The 22,212-nt window shown below is 35.5% G+C and overlaps 1 protein-coding gene across 5 annotated transcripts in view; it reads right to left on the bottom strand.

Annotated features, from left to right (window-relative positions):
• LOC117962753 (dymeclin-like) overlaps positions 1–11,774 on the bottom strand; it is a 164,799-nt gene extending 153,025 nt beyond the window's left edge. For 4 of the 5 annotated variants that reach the window (XM_059023737.1, XM_059023756.1, XM_059023749.1 and 1 more), the window contains exons 1-2: positions 11,540–11,774; positions 1,904–2,100 (exon numbers count right to left, since the gene is read on the bottom strand). In XM_059023737.1, the coding sequence (XP_058879720.1) occupies positions 1,904–2,043 (140 nt within the window). In that variant the 5' untranslated portion in view covers positions 2,044–2,100; positions 11,540–11,774. The remainder of the gene's footprint in view (positions 1–1,903; positions 2,101–11,539) is intronic. The other variant, XM_059023739.1, reaches the window with a different exon arrangement.
• Between the last annotated feature and the right edge of the window lie 10,438 nt (positions 11,775–22,212).

The following is a 22,212-nucleotide window of genomic DNA, read 5'->3' as shown; positions in this document are numbered from 1 at the left end:
ATTGATAAAACCCATCTCTGCACTTCTAAAGTGTTACAGTATTGTGGTTATTATATTTTATATTTGTCTGTGTATAAATTCTAATTGTAATTATAATTATAATTGTGAGTATTACTGTAACTTATACTTTAAGTACAACTATGTTTACCATGAACATTTTCGCTGCAGGTGGTTCTTGAGATCCATCTTGGCAGCTGCCGATGTACAGCAGCCAGACTCTTTTCTCGTCCATCTAAGTTTAAGCGCCGCTTTGGTAATTCAAAAAATGACCGCCGCTTGTCTTTCATACAGTCATGGTAGTGGCATCCCACAACCACACAACTCCTTGTCATTTTGGGAAATGACTTATACAGTGTATGGTAGTTCCAATTAGAAGCACGTCAATTACAAATGGAAACGCTGTCTGACAGCTGTTTGTTTTCAGTGGCTCCGAGGCTATGTGCATGTGTACCAACTTACCCAGATGTCCACGCAAACCTATTAGAAGATTAATAAAATGCCATCAAACAGTCAGCAAAAAACACAGTCTTATTTCAAAGCCAAAGAAAGTTACACCATTATCTCTAAGCAGCAGCAATACAAACAAAGCGAATGAGTCCGAAATTACAGAAGAACACAGTTCAAATTTTAACCCCACGACTTTGGAGTTTTCATGCTCTGAACATGTTCAACCAAAAGTTCACATGAGATTTCAGCCATCATGATGCCAACAATTCAAATTTCTGTTCACTATTACCTATTCTAAAGTTTGTTTTGGACTGCCTTTTTTAAAGAAGTTTTTTTTTGTTTTTTTTCTAAAATAAAAAGCTTACTTCGAGCACTGTAGTAGATTATGTGTGGCAGAATCAACAAACCAGCAAAAACATTTCCACTTCACTGCCGCTTATTCCAGCGCACGATATAGGAGGCTGGAGAAATGAAATTACATCACAACATTTGTAGTTTAACTGTCCAAGTTTCCAGTATATTAGATTGCAAGATTCGATAAGAGTGAATCATTAGCCAGCAGTTAGCAAACAGATCTGTTTGTTTTGGGTTAAAGCTAATGTTTTCCACCCATGGAATCCTGCTGTACGGTTAGTGATAAATTACAATTGGTGTCAAGTGGCTAAGCCTGAGAATGCTGGAGAAACATGCAAGCGCCAGGCTCATGTTTTCATGTGCCGTGTGGGAAAGCTCTGCAGTGGAATATGTTATTCTTGGGATGTTTATGCAATGAGACTTCTAGAGACATACAGTACACAGTGTATAGTACCCATGGCAATAAACTGACATTACAGTACACTGTTCTGACAAATAAAAACATTACATTATAAACACGTCTCAGAGCCAGGCTCAGACTAACCAAACTAGTTATACCTCATTACTGGCATAGAAGTTCAGACATACTTAAATGGAGTCCATCTGCTAAACCAGATTCCTTCCAGCCCCACTGTCTTTCTAACACTGCAACAAGCCTAATCAAGTATGTTAGTAGCATGCTACTGTACATATCCTCCTCCATGGCTATGAATACCAAATTAGAGTTGCAAGTATCTTTTAATTAATTAATTAATTAATTAATTAATTAATTAATAAAGCAGCTCACCACCTAATTCCAATGCATGTATATAATACATATCATAAGAAATGGGCATAAATATCGTCATGAAAACTTAATACTTCAAGTCTTGGTAAGCAGCCGTTTGTACGGTGATAAGGTCGTTAACCTAATTTACAATATTTGACTTGGAATTCGGGAGGGAGTGGGGGGAATAATCCTTGACCAAATTTTTTTTTATTTTTTTTTTTTTAAAAAGGGCATTTTGGCACCTATCAGTTTTCAAGGCAGCGGTGGGTCATTAAAATGCTTTAATGACTCTCAACCTTTGTAAGAATTACTCTTTAATTCCACAAAGCTTACCTGTTTGTGGGGCTTGTGAAGGAAAATGAGATAAGCTGATTCCAGAAAGGGTCATTTTCTGATATTGACTCTGTGCCTATCAACTTCCTTAGGTTCTCGTTTTCTGACAGTTCGCTCACGTGGCTGGCCTTGGCTCCCATCTCCTAGTCACAATGGTGAAGTGCTTTTACACCTTCATTTCCTGAATGCAGGAGCTGCTGAGAAATCAAGGAAGGAAGAATGATTAACAGATGCAGTTTGTAACAGGTATAAGACACTAGAGCAACACAACATCCAGTTTCTGATCAATAGATTACTTCATCCTTTTGCAGGCAATCAGCAGGGATTACAGTATGTTAGGAAAGTAAAAAAAAAAAAAAAAAAGTCTGAAAGCATCATAACAAAATCAGGTCCACAAATTCAATTTTTTTTATTTTATTTTTTATTATTTTACTGCCCTCTACTGTCAACTTCAGTCCCCCTTGGAGAAGTGCCTTTGTTGTCAACTTAGATACATCCATTTATTCCTGGTTGAAAACATGCACACAATACTATCTGCACTGTAACACAATGAGAAATTTCAGAAGGAGATATATATATTTTTCTCAAAGCTTATTTTTAACACATCTCAGTTTTTAGAAAGATATTATAAATATGAGCTTTAAAGAGTAAGTAGTGGGGTTCTGCAAAATATTGTGCTATACGTCCCCATGTGTTGCTATAACTGTTTCAATAATGTATTTAAAAAAAAAAATTGACAACTTTTTACACTTATAACTTTAAAGTCTCTTTCAAAGCTCTTTTCAAAATATGCACTAAGGGTAAAAAGTTGTGAGGATGTTAACGAAAAGAAAAGTTACAGTTACGTTATTTAAATAGTTGTAGCAACACATGGGGACGTGTAACTCTATATTTCCTCGAACCCCACTACTTACTCTTTAAGGCAGGGGTGTCCAAAGTTGGCCCTTCCACTCCTGGTCTTCGTTCCAAACCTGTTCTATAAATTGTTTAATTCAGTGGTTTTCAACCCCGGTCCTCGGGGACCCCTTTGTCTTCTGGTTGTCATTCCAACTGAGCTCTCAATTACTTAACTAAGCCCTTAATTGAACTAATAATTAGCTTAATTATACCTTTTTATTTGTTCTCAGCCTCCTACAAAGTTGCAGATTAAGTTATTTATAACATTTTAGAGTTAAAATGAAATCTCCAATTGTTTAAGAGCTGAAAACAAGTATAAAAGGACTAAATAAGCTAACTATTAGTTTAATTAAGGGTTTAGTTAAGTAAATTGAGAGCTCAGTTGGAATGAAAACCAGAAGACACAGGGGTCCCCGAGGACCGGAGTTGAAAACCACTGGTTTAATTGAACCGATTAAACCTCCATCCAGACCCTGAGGTAGGTCATTGCATCATTTTAGCTGTTAAACCTGGAGCGGAATGACCCTCCAGGACCGTGATTGGACACTCCTGCTTTAAGGTGCTTCATGTAGAAAACCGTCAGTCTACTAAATTAAAATCTATCAACTTTCAGAAAAACATCACCCGCTGCACAGACTATAAATGAAGTGTCTGTTTAAGAATAAACTACAAGGAATTCCAGTTCTCTTTCTTTGGCTTGCTAGCTGACCCCGCAAGACATGGGAGTGATCAAACAAAACTCAAATAACCTGTGAAAGCTGCAGTGAATATAACACAAGAAACACCAGACCGGTCTAAAATAGTAATGGAGATGAAAATCTTGTAGATCAGCATTTTAGCGTATTGTATTTCCCTCTACACATTCTCCTCATTAACAAGGACTAAACATTGCTCAGGTTATACTGGTGGGATTACTCCATCCTGAAGATGAGCTGTTTGTTTCAGTCCCAGAAGTTTATTTCTATCCCTGTATTCATTTGTCAATCCTGGTATAATCCTCTTCATGATGGATGCATAATTAGGGTTCATCATTTTCTGTTTTTAATTTTTTTTGGGAATGTTTTGGTGCTTATTTTTAGCATTGAAAACCAGGAGAAAATTGATGGGGGGAAAAAAATCAGGTCAATGATGTTGGGGAATATCTAATGGACTAACACAAAAAACACTGCTTATCATGTATGGATGTCGGTATACCAGTTTAGGTACATTATGGTATTGACACTTTCTGTTATTCTATACCGCAAATATCATAATGACTGTATACAACACCTATTCTACGTCCTGTACAAAACAAGTCTCAGTACTACTCAGCTTCCTAACCTAGCCTCACACTTGAGCATTCCATTCACTTCTACCTTACTATAAATCACCGTTGTTTTGCTTTTGCATTTTTCTACTGCAAACACGCTTCTAACCCAAATGATGAGACTTGCAGCCTTAGCAAAGTTTCTGTGGAATATCTTTTTGTGAATTGATACTGTATTTTGATCATGGTATTGAAGGAAACTGTCAATGTCTCAATTAGCAGACAAGCTATTGCAGCAGGATAGCCTACTGTGGTAAGGATGGCTTGTGGGTGACGTCAGACCAGGAAATGAATGGATCAACACAACAGGCGAGTACTGCGGAGTGAGATGCAAATGCGCTTGTTTCTTTATTAAAATCAAAAGGTTGAAACAAACAAAACAGATACAAAAACAAAATGGCATGATGGCCAAAACAAATTGACAAAACAAAACTGTGAACTAAAACAAACAAGTATCGTGCTGGTTTAAAATCCAGCACGGGTAGCATTTGTTTTCTCTTTTAGTTTCACTTTTACCCACGTTCCACCTCTGGACACCCAATCTCAAGTGAGTGAAAGCTGCTTTTTTATATTGTGGCCAAGGGATTAACTGACTATCAGTTACCTAGTTTATCCCTCTGCCACATTTGGCACGGGGTTTCTCATATGCGTGGTCAACAGCCAGTTTGTCAATAATCACTCGCTGTTGCCCACGCATTCCCACGATTTTATCTGGATGGGGCATTTTAACCCCATCCAGGCTGTACAACAATAATAACAATAAAACACTGTTTAAAATAAATACAAAACAGTAGGGGTGCAACAATTAAATCGATACATCGATTATTGATCAACTGTCTTTAAATTTCCTGAGCTTTGATTATATATTGGTGAATCGATGCAACAAATTGGAACCCAGTTTGAAGTCTCCTGTTGCCGGTTTGCATTAAAACCTTGAATGTGTGACAGTGCGCTTCTTTTAGTGCTAGTACAGTACATTAGCGCGTTGTTAGAATACACACTTTAGGCATCTACATTTGCATTGGACAAGCCAAATCAGAAGTAGGCCTACAGTATTCACGTTTTCTTGATTAAAAAGGCAATACATCTTTTTTTGCTTGTTTTAAATCTATTAAATCTACCAATTACCTTCTTTTGTTTAAAAGCATGTTGTGTTTGGATTACATGGCAATATTATATATAAATAAGCTAAATTTAGTATGGTAGTTAAATTTGTCAGGATTTGTGAGATTAGTTCAAATGTTGTGCCTTGTTTTTGGACATAAAATGTTAACACTAATGAACAACCATAGTTCAGATAGAAATTACTTCTGTTAAAATATTGTATTTTTTATTAATATTACAATGTTAAAGGGACATCCAATGCGGACACACACACATTCATTTCAGTTGTTAAAAAGTCCTTTCTATTTCTTGTTTTGTAAATCGGCAGTGTTCTAATTTGAATATAAGTTGTGCCTTGTTGTTTTACTATTATATAACAAGCCGGAGCGCTGTTTGTTTTGTTTGTTTGTCTTGTGTTGCAGGGGAGCTGACGCCATGGAACCAGCACAAATCCCTGAGCACTACCCTCACTGCACTCCTCGTGGCTGAAGAGGTTGATCATGGCGGGTAAATGGCTAGGGCAGATATACGACGGTCGGAATACGTGACGGATTACTGTATTATTTACGTATTTTGCAAATTAGCAAATAAGTGATACTGCTTTCTTACATAAACCTGGCATTTAAATGCAGCAATCTAGCAAAGTAAAAAAAAAAAAGTCAACCACAGTCGCTAAGGTATTAGCAGATTAGAAAAAATTGTGTTGCAACCACATGGCATAATTTGCAACTTTGGTATTTTTGTCCAAAAGAAAAGTCTGTGGTCATATGTTGTTTTATGAGCGTAATACAAAACTAAAGTATTGGTGCTTGCATAGTTTTTTTGGGCCCACACTGGTAATCATTACAAGGGTTTTATTAACCAAGCATTCCCTGTGGTACATTGTAATGTGAATGTCAGTTGAACTCGATAGCATGAACGTAGCAGAAAAACTGTTAGAAGTTGGTCATCAGAGCACTAACCTGCAATGTAACCTTACAAATATGAAGACTATCAAAATGTCAGGTAAGAGATGGTGTGATAGTGGTCGAGACAGCGTTGTCAAATTGTTTCTCTGCAGCAAAACTGCCATTTTTTAGGATACCCAAAATCGAACTTAAAAAAGAGAATGCTACTATATAATAGATGTGTAACTATTGTTCAGCATAGCAACACAGTTATATCTACTGTGGCCACTGTGTCATAATGTTGTTTTGACGAAGCATATTGCAGTTGTTATTCCTGTGAAACAAACAATCCCCACAAACTTCAAAGCTGATCATCAGCAAAGGTTAACATTAAATATTTTTTCCAAGCTGAATGCAGTGTAAATTTTTATCACAGTGTAAGATGCTACACGTTCCATTAGGGAAGAGGGGAAACAAATCTGCAGCATTCATTTTTTATCTCTCCACCAGAAAGTGATCATAAAAAATGCAATATCCTGTTACTGCATGTAACTTCTTGTAATAAATGTTTGAGGCGAGAAAGCTGAGTGCTGCAGAACACCGCTGGGGATAAGATAGCATCATGCCTGACAGGGATGTTAAACAGAGCACTGCCACTAACACATTAGTGTAGTCCCTAATGAGTTTGTAGAGTTCTTTGCAAAGGGGTCCTTCCAAGTGAAATCATCTACTTCATAATATATGGAAAAACTGCACAAGGAACACGGCACACTGGAAGAAAGAAGTCTTACCCAATAATGGGAACAAAAACAATGCATGGGGAGTTGGGATTGATCAATTTTTCGATAGTACGATAATCGTGATTACGAATATTCATGATAATCATATCCTGAACATTTTTTAATTATTCGATAATCGTAGAAAACGATAGTCACATACTCACTCAACATGGCTGGAATCGGAACAGATACTTTTCTCTCCAAAAAAGGGTAAAATCATCGGTGTGTACTTTGACCACAAAAAAATTATATACCGGGGAAATACCATAGGAGGTACATCCAATCCGCAGAATGTGGCAAAAGCACAACAACTTCAAAACGTGCCCTTACGTACCATCCGGTGGAGTTAAAAGACATCAGCAGTCAACAAGCAAGGTAACTTTAATAACATACTTTCTTTTTCAGTGCAGCACCCTCCCTATACTGTTCTCTGTTCCACCCTCAATTATCAGTATATAATTTCAATACGTTTATTAAAATGTACACGTTATAGGCTATTATCCACCAGAAAAACCGGCTACCTCGGGTAAAGTTGATAATGGTATTGAATTGTGTTTTCTTACATTATAAATTAAATAACAACAAAAAAGGAATTAAAAAAAGGAATATGCACAAAGAACATCATGCCTATACTGCTCTATTCCATGCTTACAGGTTGTATAGTACAAAATAATTTATTTACAGACTATTTGAAAAATAATTGAGAATAGTTAGCAGTATATGTGTGTGCCTTACAGAAAGCAAGTACTTTAAATGTATTGAAAGAAATACAGATGCTTCATATTTTGTAATTATTGTTTCTAAGTACATTTAAATAAATAAATTGTGTAAATAAAGCAAAAGGAGGAAAAAAGCTTGCAGTCCCATTCTGACAGACTTAAATGAAGGCATCATTTTTTGTAACTATTAATAATAGGTAATACAAGGTCAATTTCACCAAGATTCTTTTTCTTCCACCTGTGTGATAGTAATTTTTTTCATTCTTGAATTGACAACAGAACTGGCAGAAGGCACAGGTGTCGTCACCCATCCATCAACAGTCCAAAGCACCTTTGACCATTGTTCCATAGTCCAATTTCTTGTGCATATTTTAGTCTTGTTCCTCTTTCTTAACAGAGGTATTCTTACTGCAACACATCCTTTTAAGTCCTGATTTCAAGAGTGACCTTCGTACTGTTGATCTGATGGACAACGACACCTGTGCCTTCTGCCAGTTCTGTTGTCAATTCAACGCTTGTCATCTTTCTATTCTTTAAGGATATTATCTTCAAGTATTGCTCATCCTTGTTAGACAGCTTTCTGGGTCTTCCAGTCCTGGGTTTGTCAATTACAGATGATGTTTCTCTGTACTTGTTGATTATGCTTTGGATACAACACCTTGAAAATCAAGTGATGAGAGCTATTTCACTCAATGTTTTTCCTTTGTAATACAATTTTTTAATTGATCACCCACTTCCTCATTCCAGTAATGATATCACCATGGCTACAAGTAGCCCTTTAGTTTGACCCCTCGCTTCTCAAAAAAAAAAAAAAAAAAATGCTTTTGAATGTATTTAATATATTGCACTCACTCATTTTCAAACACATTTTGCCCATTACCAGGAACGATACCGAGCTTAAGGTGAAAAAATAGACTGCTAAACCGATAGGACGGGATGCAAAAGAGTCTAACAAAAGCAGCACACCAAAATAAAACGGTAAGGTTACAGTGTTGCAATATTTGCGCATAGATTTACAAACAGGATACCCCGGCTTCAACACTAAAACTAGACTATCCTGTTGGAATTTATTAGAATAACTTAATTTGTTTGTGTTTTCTCATTAATAAGATATCATGTATTTTGTATTATGTTGCGATAGACTTTTTTTCCATCCTACGTACAGTCAGATTGTTGGTTTAAAAATACATACAGTATCACTTTTCTGTTCACAGAAAGCCAGGTCCAATAGAAATAAACTAACAAACAAGACTCTCTCAATGACTGTCATCTGCTTCATCTTTTTCCAATTGCTCACATTACAATATCTGTATCCTAGATCAGTTTAATGGATGTGTTTCCATGAAATGACTTTATTCAATATGGTTCACATGATACTTGAGTTAAACATTTATGATGAGAAGTGTTAACATTAAGGAATGGCACCAGCATGGTCAATAAACTGAAGGCTGTGAAACAATAAATCACTGCCAATAGTTGCCTATAAAAGTTCTAGAATGTAGATGTTTAACCTGGTCAGCTATAAAACGAGGATGTGGGTCGGAAGCACCATTCATTTATACCCGCCTATAAACATCAAAAGCAAAATCATGCTTATCTCCTATGGGCATCCACCTACCAAAGAAATGTGACAGCTGAATACCCCTAGCCCTGTTTTCAAGTGTTAACAAATCATTTTGCTTTTATTCTGTTCAGTTAGCAAGTGGTTGTTGTGTAAATAAGGGTTATTTGATCAATTAAGTAGAGTAGCTTCAATTGTCATTGTATTTATTATGTTTATGGACATAACGACTACTTGTGTATAGATGATAGTTTCTTAACATATCGTATCTTAACAGAGGTGTATATGGTTTGCACACTGATAAGACCAAAAGCACCTGCTGTAGTTCATTGCTGTTCACCAAATGGTTCCTGAATGAAGAATAAGTGTGTTTTATCGTTGGTATAAATACATAATTTCCCTCTCATTTAAATTTCAGCTTTAATAAAATAGTCCATCATTAAATGATCATTTGATCTTATTATGCATCATACAAGCAGCCATCTGGGCCATAACATGTATCGCAAGCAGCATGTCATGATCATATCATGAAATTACTGGTTCTGGGTTCTGTTAATCCAATAATCAGCTATTATCATTTGTCTCGTTGCTTGTCGTTGAGTGGTCCAGTAGTTAAAGAAAAGGGCTTGTAACCAGGAGGTCCCCGGTTCAAATCCCACCTCAGCCTCTAACTCATTGTGTGACCCTGAGCAAGTCACTTCACCTCCTTGTGCTCCGTCTTTCGGGTGAGACGTAGTTGTAAGTGACTCTGCAGCTGATGCATAGTTCACACACCCTAGTCTCTGTAAGTCGACTTGGATAAAGGCGTCTGCTAAATAAACAAATAATAATAATAATAATAATAATAATAACTTGTCATGGTTTCAATGGAATGATGACGTCTGATCAGTGCTAGGCAGTTTGAACTACCAAGACAAGCGCAAAGTAAGTTCAAAGCCATGAAAATTCAGACACAGAAAAAAATCTATAGTTTTTATTGGAACAACAGAATTCAGAACCACAATTGAAAACATCAAGCAAAGACATGGGGAAGATTACATAATATTAAATTAAAGCTACTTCCTCTTTAAACTTTTAACCCAGAAAATATCTAATATATAGAGTCTGAAGATAGATAGATACATTCCACAGGGTTAATTAATTCCTGCTTGTTACATTCCCCATTGACGATGTTTGTCAAATTATTTTACTAAAAAGTTTATTTTAGTATTGCATGTTTTACAGTTAAGTGTTACACATAAATCAACTCCCTCAAGACTGCAATTTTCGCAGTTTGGGCACTTTCTTCCCAGAGTGTGAGATAAAGGCATGTATGCTCCTGTTTCTACGTTGTATTACTGCAAGTTTACCATGTAAACTGAAGTTCTGTACCTGGCTAACAAATACATTGTTTCCTGACAACTGCTTACCTGACCAAATACTTTTTTGCCAACTGTTTCTTCTGGTTACTATAACATCTAAAATGTGCTTCAAAACAAAGTGAACCAAAAGCAACAATAAATGTCACGATAAATCAACTAATGTATTAATGAAGAATTTTCTTCTCTCTCTCTCTCTCCACACACACATTACTTGCAAAATACCTTGTGATAATAACACAGAACTGCCACAAGAACACTATCACATTTCAGGGGAAGAAAAGTCATCAAGATCATACTATTGGCAAAACCAAGAATTTATAATGATAAAATCTGTGTCTGTGTATTGTTCCTCACCCCCAAAAATCTTGGACTTGCCATTGGAAGTATTAGTCTGACATTGATGACTTATTAAATGGCCCACTTGTACTGTATTTTACAAGACTTTAGTACCCAACCTTCTCAAGGAATCTTGGCGTGTTTTACAAATCACCGACAGACGTTTTATTAGCCTTATTAGAAAACGAGCTCAAGTATAGAATTATCTGTATTATTATAATAATAATAATAATAATAATAATAATAATAATAATAATACGGCCACGCGTGACTATGTATTGCTTTGAAAAATATTTTTAAAATAATTTTAGAGTTTGTCCATCTGAATAACCAAACAGCAGTGAAGAACGATATGTTACAAGTTAATTTTGAACATAGTGGGTCAGGTCTTTTACTCCCCTGTCTCTTTTATTAAGTTATGAATTAATGTATTTATATGTTCGCCATCTCTGGTGTAACTAACACCTGTAATAAAAATATTAAATAAATAAGCATCACTTGAGAACCACCTAGCTAAGCAGGGTATGAGTATGATAAATGAAGAGATGTATTCTGTGATGTAGTCATGTACTGCCAAAGGAATTATCATTTTGATCCTTTAATTGCTCTGTGGGTATGAACTTGAATTACAAAATATATCCCTCGTAAATAACAGCTACCTGTATATTTACACCACTCAAACTTACCTTTCGAAAGCGACTCTCACTTCCTCCAAAAATTATTTCCTTAATTGATACGTGGGCTGTCAGTGTAAGAACTGTCACTTCTCCAGTATTTCTAATTTACTGATTATTGTTGTTATTATTTAAAGACTATGTTTTTGCGGTCTCTTGTTTCTCTTTATGCCTCCATATTTCCACGTCGCCACAGTTTCCTACGTCTGCAAGGGGTTATAGGGTCAACAGGATGCATCCCGGACAAGAAAACAGTGTTCTCTGGGATTTGTAGTTTTTTACGTCTATTTCCTGTGTATGACACGTTATCAAGCTGTGACGTCAGTGGTACGGTTGCACAATTGACAGATTTCAAGTGTTTCTTTGATGACTGATTTTTCAGGAATTGTGTACTTAACTAGGAATAAAAGTGTTGACACCAGTTTTTGGTCTTAACAAAAAGGAGGTCATTACGATACAAAAACTCAGAATACAGTTAGTGAGTAAGTAGTGAGGGTGTGGTCATTTTATTAGAAACAAGCTGTCCATTTAAGCCTACATAAATGTAATGGTCAGCATTAGGGCTTGGAACACCATTGGTTGCTATACAGTTCCTAGTGGGTGAGCTCCATATAAAAGCTGATTGGTGGTTTTTCAGTTTACCAGCTTTTCCATGTTTATTTTTGTCACCCTTTTCATTTGTGCCTTGTGCATTACACATTACCTGGCTTTCACTGTGCCTTATAACATGTTTTTAAACTCTTACCATCGTAACAAAAAACATAAGTAAAATTGTACTGTAAAGGGGATTTATAGGATTGGATAGATGAATAGTGGTTGAAAACAGGTTTCAGTACAACGGCAAGTAACCAGACTAATATGTGAAAGTAAGAAGATGATTTTGGAACGCGAGCAAGCGTCCTTGTTTAAATGGTAGATTTGCAGTTTTCGCATGCTTTTCCCATGTTTGTGCTATGCATTAATCATATGTTTACCATGTTTTTTTTTTTTTTCTTTTTTAAGATGTTTTACCATACTTTCACTATGCTGTATTACACTTTGCTATGCTTTTACTATGGGAAGCTTGTATAATGGAAAGTAGATAAGCATTTTATGCACATTCTAAACACAAGGTACAGAGATTGTTGTATTAGTCTGACAGTAACAGACAGCTTATAAACAAACATTTTAACAGTTAAAGCAGTTTGATTTTTAATGTGTGAAGAAAATTTAGAATTAGTGAACACAACTCTACCAACTCTACTCTGTTTTTTCAAAAGTAAAAAAAAAAATGCTGATTGGAATAAAAGTGGATTTATAACAGACTGTGAGTGACTAATTAGCAAAAGTTCATGACTGTTGAACCATATCTTGAGTGAAACATTTTTTTGCATCAGATCATGCTTGTGCCTAAAACAGCTGAGAACAATCTGGTAGTAAAAATGTATGAAGTAATGAATATCATCCATCACAAACTCACTGAATAATTCCTTATTTATTCATTTCAATTTGTGGGGAATTTAGAACCAGACAACACCTTGTGTGGCTTTGACAATCACTAAACTTACTATGGAAGGGCTGACAAAGTACCATCTGGATCTTTCAAATCATCAAACCTTTCTCAGTGTTACTGGAGCTTGTGACCGCGTATTCAAGGGGTACAAGTCATGGCAAAGAAAAATACTCAGTTTTAGTGTTTCATGTACTTTTAAAAGGTAATTCACCCTCCATCAAAACTCAAAAACAGACAAAAATGAACCAATGGAACATTCTGAAGCTTAACCTGTTACAGATGTTGAAGTCTATTGAATTGATTTAAACAGTGGCCTATCTAAATAGTGTATGTAACAGTGCATGTGAGTCTGGGTAATGCATTTCTGTACAAATACATAAAATAGTGGCTTATTTATTGATTTAATGGACCGTCAAATGAGTTGACTTCTTTGTCCATATTGCAGGCTACATTTTGGATTATTTTGATTACTTTTATTCACCAATCGTGGGTCCATAAACCATTTGGAAATACATTTCTCAACTTTTACAAGGGAGCTTCGCTTGGAAAAGAGTCTGACAAGCCTCACTCATGCACCTCCTGTTCCCACAATAAGCACTTATTTCAAGTAGTGCATTAACATTAATCTGAAGGAGGGAGCATGATCTGGAAAAACTATGAGGCGCAAAAAAGAAATGATCTTTCTCCTTGCAAACACTCCCGAATATACGTTATTTTTCATCTGATTTGTGATCCATAATGACTGAATAAAAATATCTAAATAATCAATATTATGCTGAAAAATATATTGCTGTAATACAGACAGCACATGATGCTGCAAAGGTAAATTAATGTGCTTTTGTAAACACTGCTGGGTGTAATGCCTAATATTTGGACATAATTGCATGCAAAATTCATTACACCAAGCTTTTTATGTCATACTCATTTGGTCAATAGAAAGTAGTAAAAGAAAAGTTGAAACAATTGTAATCATTTAAATAAATTGTATTATAAATGACAAAAAAAAATAGTAATAGTAATAGTAATAGTAATATAGATCAACAGAGTGATGGAACCTCTCAAGGAAAATAAATATACAGTACACCTAATTATGAATGCCAGAATCGCCCACTTTCTTGGCCCCTTATAACCTACATAAATTGGACAGATAAGATTTTGCTGTAAAATGGTAACCAGTGTTATAAAACAATCACTTTTATAAAGGATTTACTGTTTTCAGTCAGTCCAAAAACATATTTTTCAATATTAAACACAAACATTTAGAAACTGGTTTTGTTTCTGAGAGCCTTGGAAAGTTTCACAGACAACATTCTTCTTCAGGTGCATGTAAAGGTCAGCCCCTAGCAGACAGGCTCAAGGAGACTTTAGTATAAAAATAAATGCAGTGTTATGAAGTTGCATAGCATCCAAATAGGGGTCACTAAGTTATTCCGAGTCCATTTGGAAAAATGTCAAGTTCTGCCACGTGTTGCCTTAACACTCAAGAGACCTACAAGATTATATTTTCTTTGAGAATAATAATGCTTAATTAAAAGTAAAGGTAGGTGCAACTTGCAGATCTCAAAACAACCTGAATTCCTAGCTGGCGAAACACGAGATTCTTACTTTTTTTTTCTCCAGCTGAAAATGTGTTTGCTCAGAAGCAGAGTGCAGGAATGTATTGAGAGTTCAGCAGAGGTTTTGTGTTAATATTTAGGCACACTAACACAGTATGATAACTGTGTACTGTGAAGTTAAGTGTCCCAAGGTAAAAGTTTTTCATGGGATTACTTAAAGGAACTTAACTGAGTTCACTGTTACCCTGAAAAAATAAACACTGAACGCAAAAGAAGCGTTGAGACAACAGAATCTGCCTGTTTCGCTGCGAAACCCCAAATATATTTTTATTGCAGAAACTCATCGATTCTTGTTATATTCTGACCGGGATATTTCAGTATGCATAGGGTGACATTACCAGGAGAGAATTAAGCATCCATCTATCCATCCATTATCAATAATTGCTTCATCCTATAGAGGGTCGCGGTGAGCCGGAGCCTAACCCGGAAGACACAGGGCGCAAGGCAGGACTACACCCCAGACGGGACGCCAGTCCATCACGGGGCAGAGAATTAAGCAGGTATTAATAAATGTTCTATCTATATGAAGTAGAAAATAGTGTTTTGCAAGAGTTAGGAATTGTTGTCTGTTATTATGCAATTGAAACCTGTGCAGATGTTCTGTAATATATAAAAGCTGCATCTCCCTTTTGTATATCAGTTCTGTTGCGAAAGGTCAAACAGATCTGACTTTGATAGTGAGTTGAGAGTGGATTTCAGCTGGCAGTTGCCTACTGTTCAAGACTGTAGAAAAGACTAAAGTTTCATGAGGAACATGTTAACATGCATAATATAGCCCACTAAGATTCCATAGAATGATTCCCAGATTTCTAATGCTGTAAACACTTAGTAGGCATGCCATGTTGAATCTGTGCCATGCTGGCAGCACATGATGGGCCTGCAGCACGTATTGAAAGTGTTATACCAGGTGTTTGTAATTATTTTTTTAATCTAAAAATCTAGATACTGCTTGTTATTCTCCTTTTATTTGTGAGCAGTCAGGTTACATAGTTGTTGGTCTTCAAGGGGAAAGGAAAACAGGATTATTTATGCCAAATCTCTGAACACTTAGTTCAGAGTGCAGTGGTTTCCCCCCACAAACAAGCCTGTTGTGACCACACTTAACCTCCACTGACTGTAAACTTCAAGGTTATGCACTATAGGTTCCTTTACAGCTTAGATGAGGTATTCCTTATCTTCATTTCCCAGGGTTTTAAATTGGTGGAAGGGGGTGATTTCTGTGTTATGCTGCTAAAAATAAAAAATAAATGTTCGTATGTATTCAGAATGCACAGCAAGCAGGAAACCCCTGTGAACAGTGTGCAGGCAGATTACAAGTTTGTGTTTCCATTGGCTGTATTTCATTCAGTTATATAAATATACATGATGTAAACACAATTCCAGCAGGCAGGAGCCAGCTCTTATCTTAGTTCTTTTAATTAACCCCTTGCTTGCCATCTTTAGGGAGACAACTGCAGTCCAGCTGTTTCAGAAGGGCATGGAAAAAAGTTAGAAAGACCTATCACTTGTAGCAATGCCCTGTGACTCACACGACTATTTAGGATTCTATAAACTTCAAAAATGTTGCCCTAGATGTTAATTCCACCCAGCGTTCAGTACTGAAACACATACGTTTTGCATTATTTGATGTTTGCATATTTTTAAAAGCATGTTTAGAAGTTAACAGTGATCCAGAGTTTTACAAAAAGCTTATTGATGACTGTTGAGGTAATAATAATAATAATAATAATAATAATAATAATAATAATTGTGTAGACCAGGTTTAGTTAATATCATATTGTGATGTACTTATTTTTACAGATATAAGCATTGGCTATTGTAACTTTTATTACAACAAAACAACTGCCTGAATATTTTTGGTTCCACTGTATTTAAAGTGTCAGCTCACTAATTGGCGCTGGCTCTTGCTTTTATAAAGACAGTTTGGCTGATCTAGCCTACATTACAAATGTCAGGCAGCTAGAACTGCACAAAGCTGCTCCTGAACTCCTGTAAACTTCATAAAAAGGTAACAGTACAATAAAAAAAGCTGCTTACTTAGTATCACATTGAAATTACAATCAAAGTTATCCATTCAGTGAAGTTGATTTCTGCAACACCCTTAAACAAAAAAAAAAAACACAGATAAGATTAGAGGAAAGTGTTTTATGCAACAGGCCACTATTTACTGGTTTTAATTTACCTTTTCGTGTTCTATTACTTGGTTATTTTTCTGTTCCTTTGTTATTTCTAATAGCTGTGAAAGTCCAAAAATACTCATGTTATCTTTTTACCTTTTCATCTTCCTTGGACATTGAGGCTGTACTGTGTTTCCTTTCGGTATTTTATAGAAAACACACGCACGTATCAGTGAGCCAAAAAAACTTCAAAAAAGATCAATTTCACAGTTACACAAACACTCCATTAGTGAGTCATGTTCTGTGTGACTCAGACTTTAATAACTTGTCTGGATGTAACTGTGGTAAATAATTATTTCATGTATCAAACAATACAGCAACATTCAAGGAAATGATAGAACACCCACGGCAAGACAAGATAATATGATAATAGGTATTTTCTGTTGAATAAAATTTGAGGTACTTTTCAGCTTGTTACTCACCTGGTTTCACATGACTGATAGTAACAAAGGCACCAAAGCAGAGCTCATCTTTATTTGGCAGAACAAAATCCTTAAATTATACATCATGGCTCAGAAGTTGGTACCGCAGATGTTCAGTTTTGCAACATACAATAATAATCTACTGAGATGAAATATTTCATCTGAGGTGTCCTACCACACTACCCTAACAACATGTGTTACTGTCCCATTGCAGAAGTGTTTTTTTTATAGGTAAAATGAAGAACAAACATCCCACCCAGTCATTCTGCATTAGTTGTACAGCACCATCATATTCCAGATACAATGGCTGCCCATTTTCCCCAAAAATCTAATTCTCTCCAAATACCTTGGTATTCCTGAAACGATCATTTTCTTTTAATTATTTTATAAAAAGGCAAAAATAGTCCAGTGGTATTCCAAATGGGATCCATTTTCTACATAGCACCCTATAAGAATGCAGTGTGGTTTGCCATGAATTCACTTTCTTGTCACTATTTCCTCAAGTTGGGTATAGTTCAGTATTCAGTTGTATACAAGTGTGGGGGACTTGTCTACAAAACCATTTTTCAGGTCTTTGCTTTTTTGATTTAAAAAAAAAAAAAAAAAAGCCTGATATATTAATCTGAATCTAAGATCATTAGAATCTGTCATTCAGCAAGCAGCTGTGCTGTGAATGGGTCTTGTGATGTTTGCATTTTGAAACTGTGCCATGGCCTGTCATCCAGCAATAATTTAGATTACCAATGAAAGTGAATCGGTGATATTCCACTTGTCATATCATTTGTAGGAATTGGTATTGTGACATCATGCAATACCCACCATTTCATTAACACCATGTAATTCAAGCCCTTTGGGGAAAAAAATAGATTTCTGATTGTTATGTCATATGGATTTCAGACAACAATCTTGGACCAAGCAGAAATACCAAGTACTGATCAAACTGCATTCGGTTGACAGCTGAAGAGTGTTGCGGCATTTGAAAGTTATCAATTAATATACCCAAATGAGTTAGGCAATTGACTGGAACAGAGTGTACAGCTATATGATTTCATTTTAAAAGGTTACATTTTGTTGGCCTTTTTTCATAACAGACACAGCACCATTTACATTTGTGCTTTATATGATCTGCTTTACACATATCCAGCCCCAATATTTATTCTGTTGTAATCAGCAATGATACAGCATATAAATAGGCTGACCCCTTTCTGTTAAGATAGGAGACTTCACTGAGTTAACCTAATTATTTCAATTGCACTCTTTAAAGTAATTGAGCCTGACAAGATTTACAGTTAACTTAGTTTGTAATGCCACACTGCTCTCTACTGGATATTAGTAAGATAACATACTAGTGCAGTATAACTATTAGGCTTTTCTTCTGAAAAGAAGCAATAATAAAGCATCCAAAAACACAGTGACTACAATGTGTTTGTCTAAATGTAAACTATAATTTTCTAAGTTTTATTTATCAATAACATCAGGTGTTAAAAAGCAGGCTGTATTTTTTTTTAAATCTAATTTGTTACTCTATGTTTTTTTTTTCTCTTCAGTAGCATTGTGGTCTGTTCTTGACTAGGATCCCGGCAAAGAGGGAACACTGAACTCACTGGCTGCTGTGTGACCGACTACTATGTGCAGCAATGTGTAGCCTTGGGAGGGAATTGGGAACCAGCTTACCCATCAAGCTACATCACACTTAACAGCCTTGAGGCTACTTCGGCAGAAATACAACTTGTCCAGGTTTTATCAGTACAAAAAGACACAAAGACAAAAGAAATAAGTATAGAAATTATATTAAATTCACACAGAAATATGGAAATTAGCTCAATTTTATATATATATATATATATATATATATATATATATATATATATATATAAACAAGACAGTTGCCACTTAATAAAGATTTGGCCTCACACCCTCTCTCCTTGATTCGGCTAGAACGGGTCTGTACCCCTTCCAAAGTGCTGACAAGATCTGGAATCATTTGACTGGGAATCTGGTGGTTGATACTGGAGAGTCTGACAGTGCAGATACCAGTGTAGACATACAGGTTCAAATCAGGTGCAGAAGAAACTGTCTTAAATTAGGAAAACCAATACAATACACTGCAATAAATAAATACTGCACCACCATGATATAGTTAGCTATACGTCAGCTACAAATATGTTTTTATTTAGAACTCAATTATTTAATTAAAAAACTTAAAACATACAAGAAACTGCATATATGGAATGATAAAATTGACTGAAACTAGAGACCCTGTTCTATTATGCTGGGTATCTGAACGTGATGTGTCTAACTAGTGGATTATGCAGGTTTAGTTCACTTGATTGGACTGCATTTGGTACACCTGCTAATCCCGATTTCAGCATACCATAAATTAATCATCACAGGTGGATCATCTGCTAAATCAGACTAAACAAGATCCTGATTTCAGCATACCAAATCAGATTCCTGATGATTCTGTTCAAGTGGATTATTTTAGAACTTTGAAGGATAAGACTAACTCAGTAAGCTTGCTTGTCCAACGCATTTACTGCTGAAAATGTTTTGTAGAGAAATAACTAGTACATCTGAAAACGTTATTCAGTGCATTTCTTATGTCCGTCACATTCAGGCAGTCAGATCCATGAAAAAAATGAAGTATTACACAAGAATATATATTGAAAATAAACTTTTTATGCATGTACCTTTGATACCATTTTCAGTTTAACACGTTATAATTTCAGTTAATATGCTTTAACTATAAACAACTAAACTTTTGTGCTTATGCAACGTTGGCAGTTTAAAATGCCAGTATGATTTGCCAGTTTGAAATGTGCACTAAAAGACATGGACTACAATCATCCATATTGAAAATGAAATTAATTTATTGTTACTTAAATATGTTACATGAAATACTGTACTACTATTATGGTAGACTTTTGTGATAACATTTGGTAGTTTCTTTGATTACATGATTTAAATAAAAGCTCTACATTAAGTTCACATAGTTTTTATTTGATTTTACGTATGTCTCAATCCTACAATTCTAGGTGATGTAAACCTTTTGGCAATAGCTGTAGTCCTCATTATCGGTCTAACTTGTTCCACTTGTTCCGATCAGTTAAACCAATTACTAATATGTGTTTGGTGCGCTGCAATCAGGATTAAGTTAGTACAGATTTGCAGGATTTTCTAGTCGCATTCTAGTCAATCCCTGGTACGCTGCAATCGACCCAGGTCTTATTGAGCAAACATATATAAATACAGCAAAATAAAAAGCAATGCTACTTCACAGAAAGCAATGGTTTATAAAGTCACAATATAGACACAGCTTGTGGAGTTATACACATTTATGTAAATTTGACATTATTTTTAAGCATTGTGAACTATTAAGGCGATACGAAACACTGGGGGAAATTGATAAAGCCATTTAATCCAAAATTTCAATTCCATCATTTTTTCTGAAATTTGAATTTTCAATACTTAAAATAAACAACTCATGAATTTATTCCAAGGGCTTTTAGGTAAGACAAGGTAAAGAATAAAAAGTGCCGATGTCGTTTGAGTAAATTGCTTTTCTGAATTTCCCCATGTGTGTATTTTGAAAAAAAATATTTACTGTCATATCCTGTAAATATCCAACAAGACCACATTAATTCATTTTGTGATAAAGATACAATGTTTTATATCGCTTTAATATATATATATATTTTTTTTTTTATCACAACCACATCTCAAAATCAGAAACTATCAACAAAACCTTTACAACATTTAGATACTGCAGACAAACCGGGTATTAGGTTCATTTATACAAAATATCAGAAATCTACTCAATGAAATAAGTTATTACATTTATTTTATTTATTATTCCGGGTGATGATCAGAGGCGAGTATAATCCACCTTCAATTCAAAGTTCTCTGAAGTAACATTAGTCAGTCTTTTTGTCAGAAATTTCAGAGGGTCCCTTTGAGGCAGTGCCATTTTGGATTGGACTATCCATCTGAAGAAAATACAGAATTTATTTTAGAAGGGAAATACAAACATGCTTGTCTGTTAATTTTGAGGGATGGATATATACTTACCACTGCATAACAATTACTAGATTAATCAATCCCACCTCAGCTAACAGCTGCTAATCTAATTGTACACTGATTTCCACTTTGTTTAGTTTGCCCAAATGTCAACTTTAGTTTTACTACATGGATTAGGTCAAAAAAGAAATGCAGCCAAAGAAAACATGTCATTCTCCTAATCATTTACTGCACAAGTGTAAGCAACCATTTCTAGCTATAGGACTCCTACAGAACTTTAGCATAGGAATATTCACAAAATGTAGTTTTATAAATAAATAAAACTAAACTTAGAATTCTGTGTTCATGAGTGGCCTACAGTACCTTGCTTGTTCCATTGCTTTGTCCATTTGGATGTTCTGTTGCAGCCACAGTTTCCAGTACAGATTTGTTGGGCCATATGCGGCTGATGAAAGGAGAAATGAATGGGTAGATAATTGGCTCCAAGAATTTCTTGTAAATCCAGAGCAGGACTGGAATGACGATGCAGGGAATGCACACCATTGTTCAAACACTTACGGACTGACACGATTGTGACAGGCAGCTCTGAAAGAAAATGCAAGACAGGGTGAAGATCTAAAATAAGCACAAAGTCAAGGAGAAAAAGAAAATAATGTATAGGGTAGTGCGAGAGAGAAAGAGAGAGCATGCAAATACTACATGGGACAGTGTGTGAAATGAGAATTTAATGCCCACCCAAGGGTTGGGATGCTAGATATCCAACCATCCCACACCATGGGTAGGCATTCAATTCTCATTTATTACATACTATCACATGCAGTATTTCTTATAATCTCTGGTGAGCAATGTTTTCCTGCAAGAGTTCTAAAGTTCCGTGTTGCTTGTATATTATTTTGTTTAAAATGTAATGGGTCCAAACTGTTTCTCAAATCTGCAACTATACTGATTTTGTGGGAGCACA

This window comes from Acipenser ruthenus, chromosome 1, assembly GCF_902713425.1.
Source record: "Acipenser ruthenus chromosome 1, fAciRut3.2 maternal haplotype, whole genome shotgun sequence".
NCBI lineage: Eukaryota > Metazoa > Chordata > Actinopteri > Acipenseriformes > Acipenseridae > Acipenser > Acipenser ruthenus.
The sequence above is the reverse complement of the archived record's forward strand: the minus strand, read 5'-3'. Positions and strand labels throughout refer to the sequence as shown.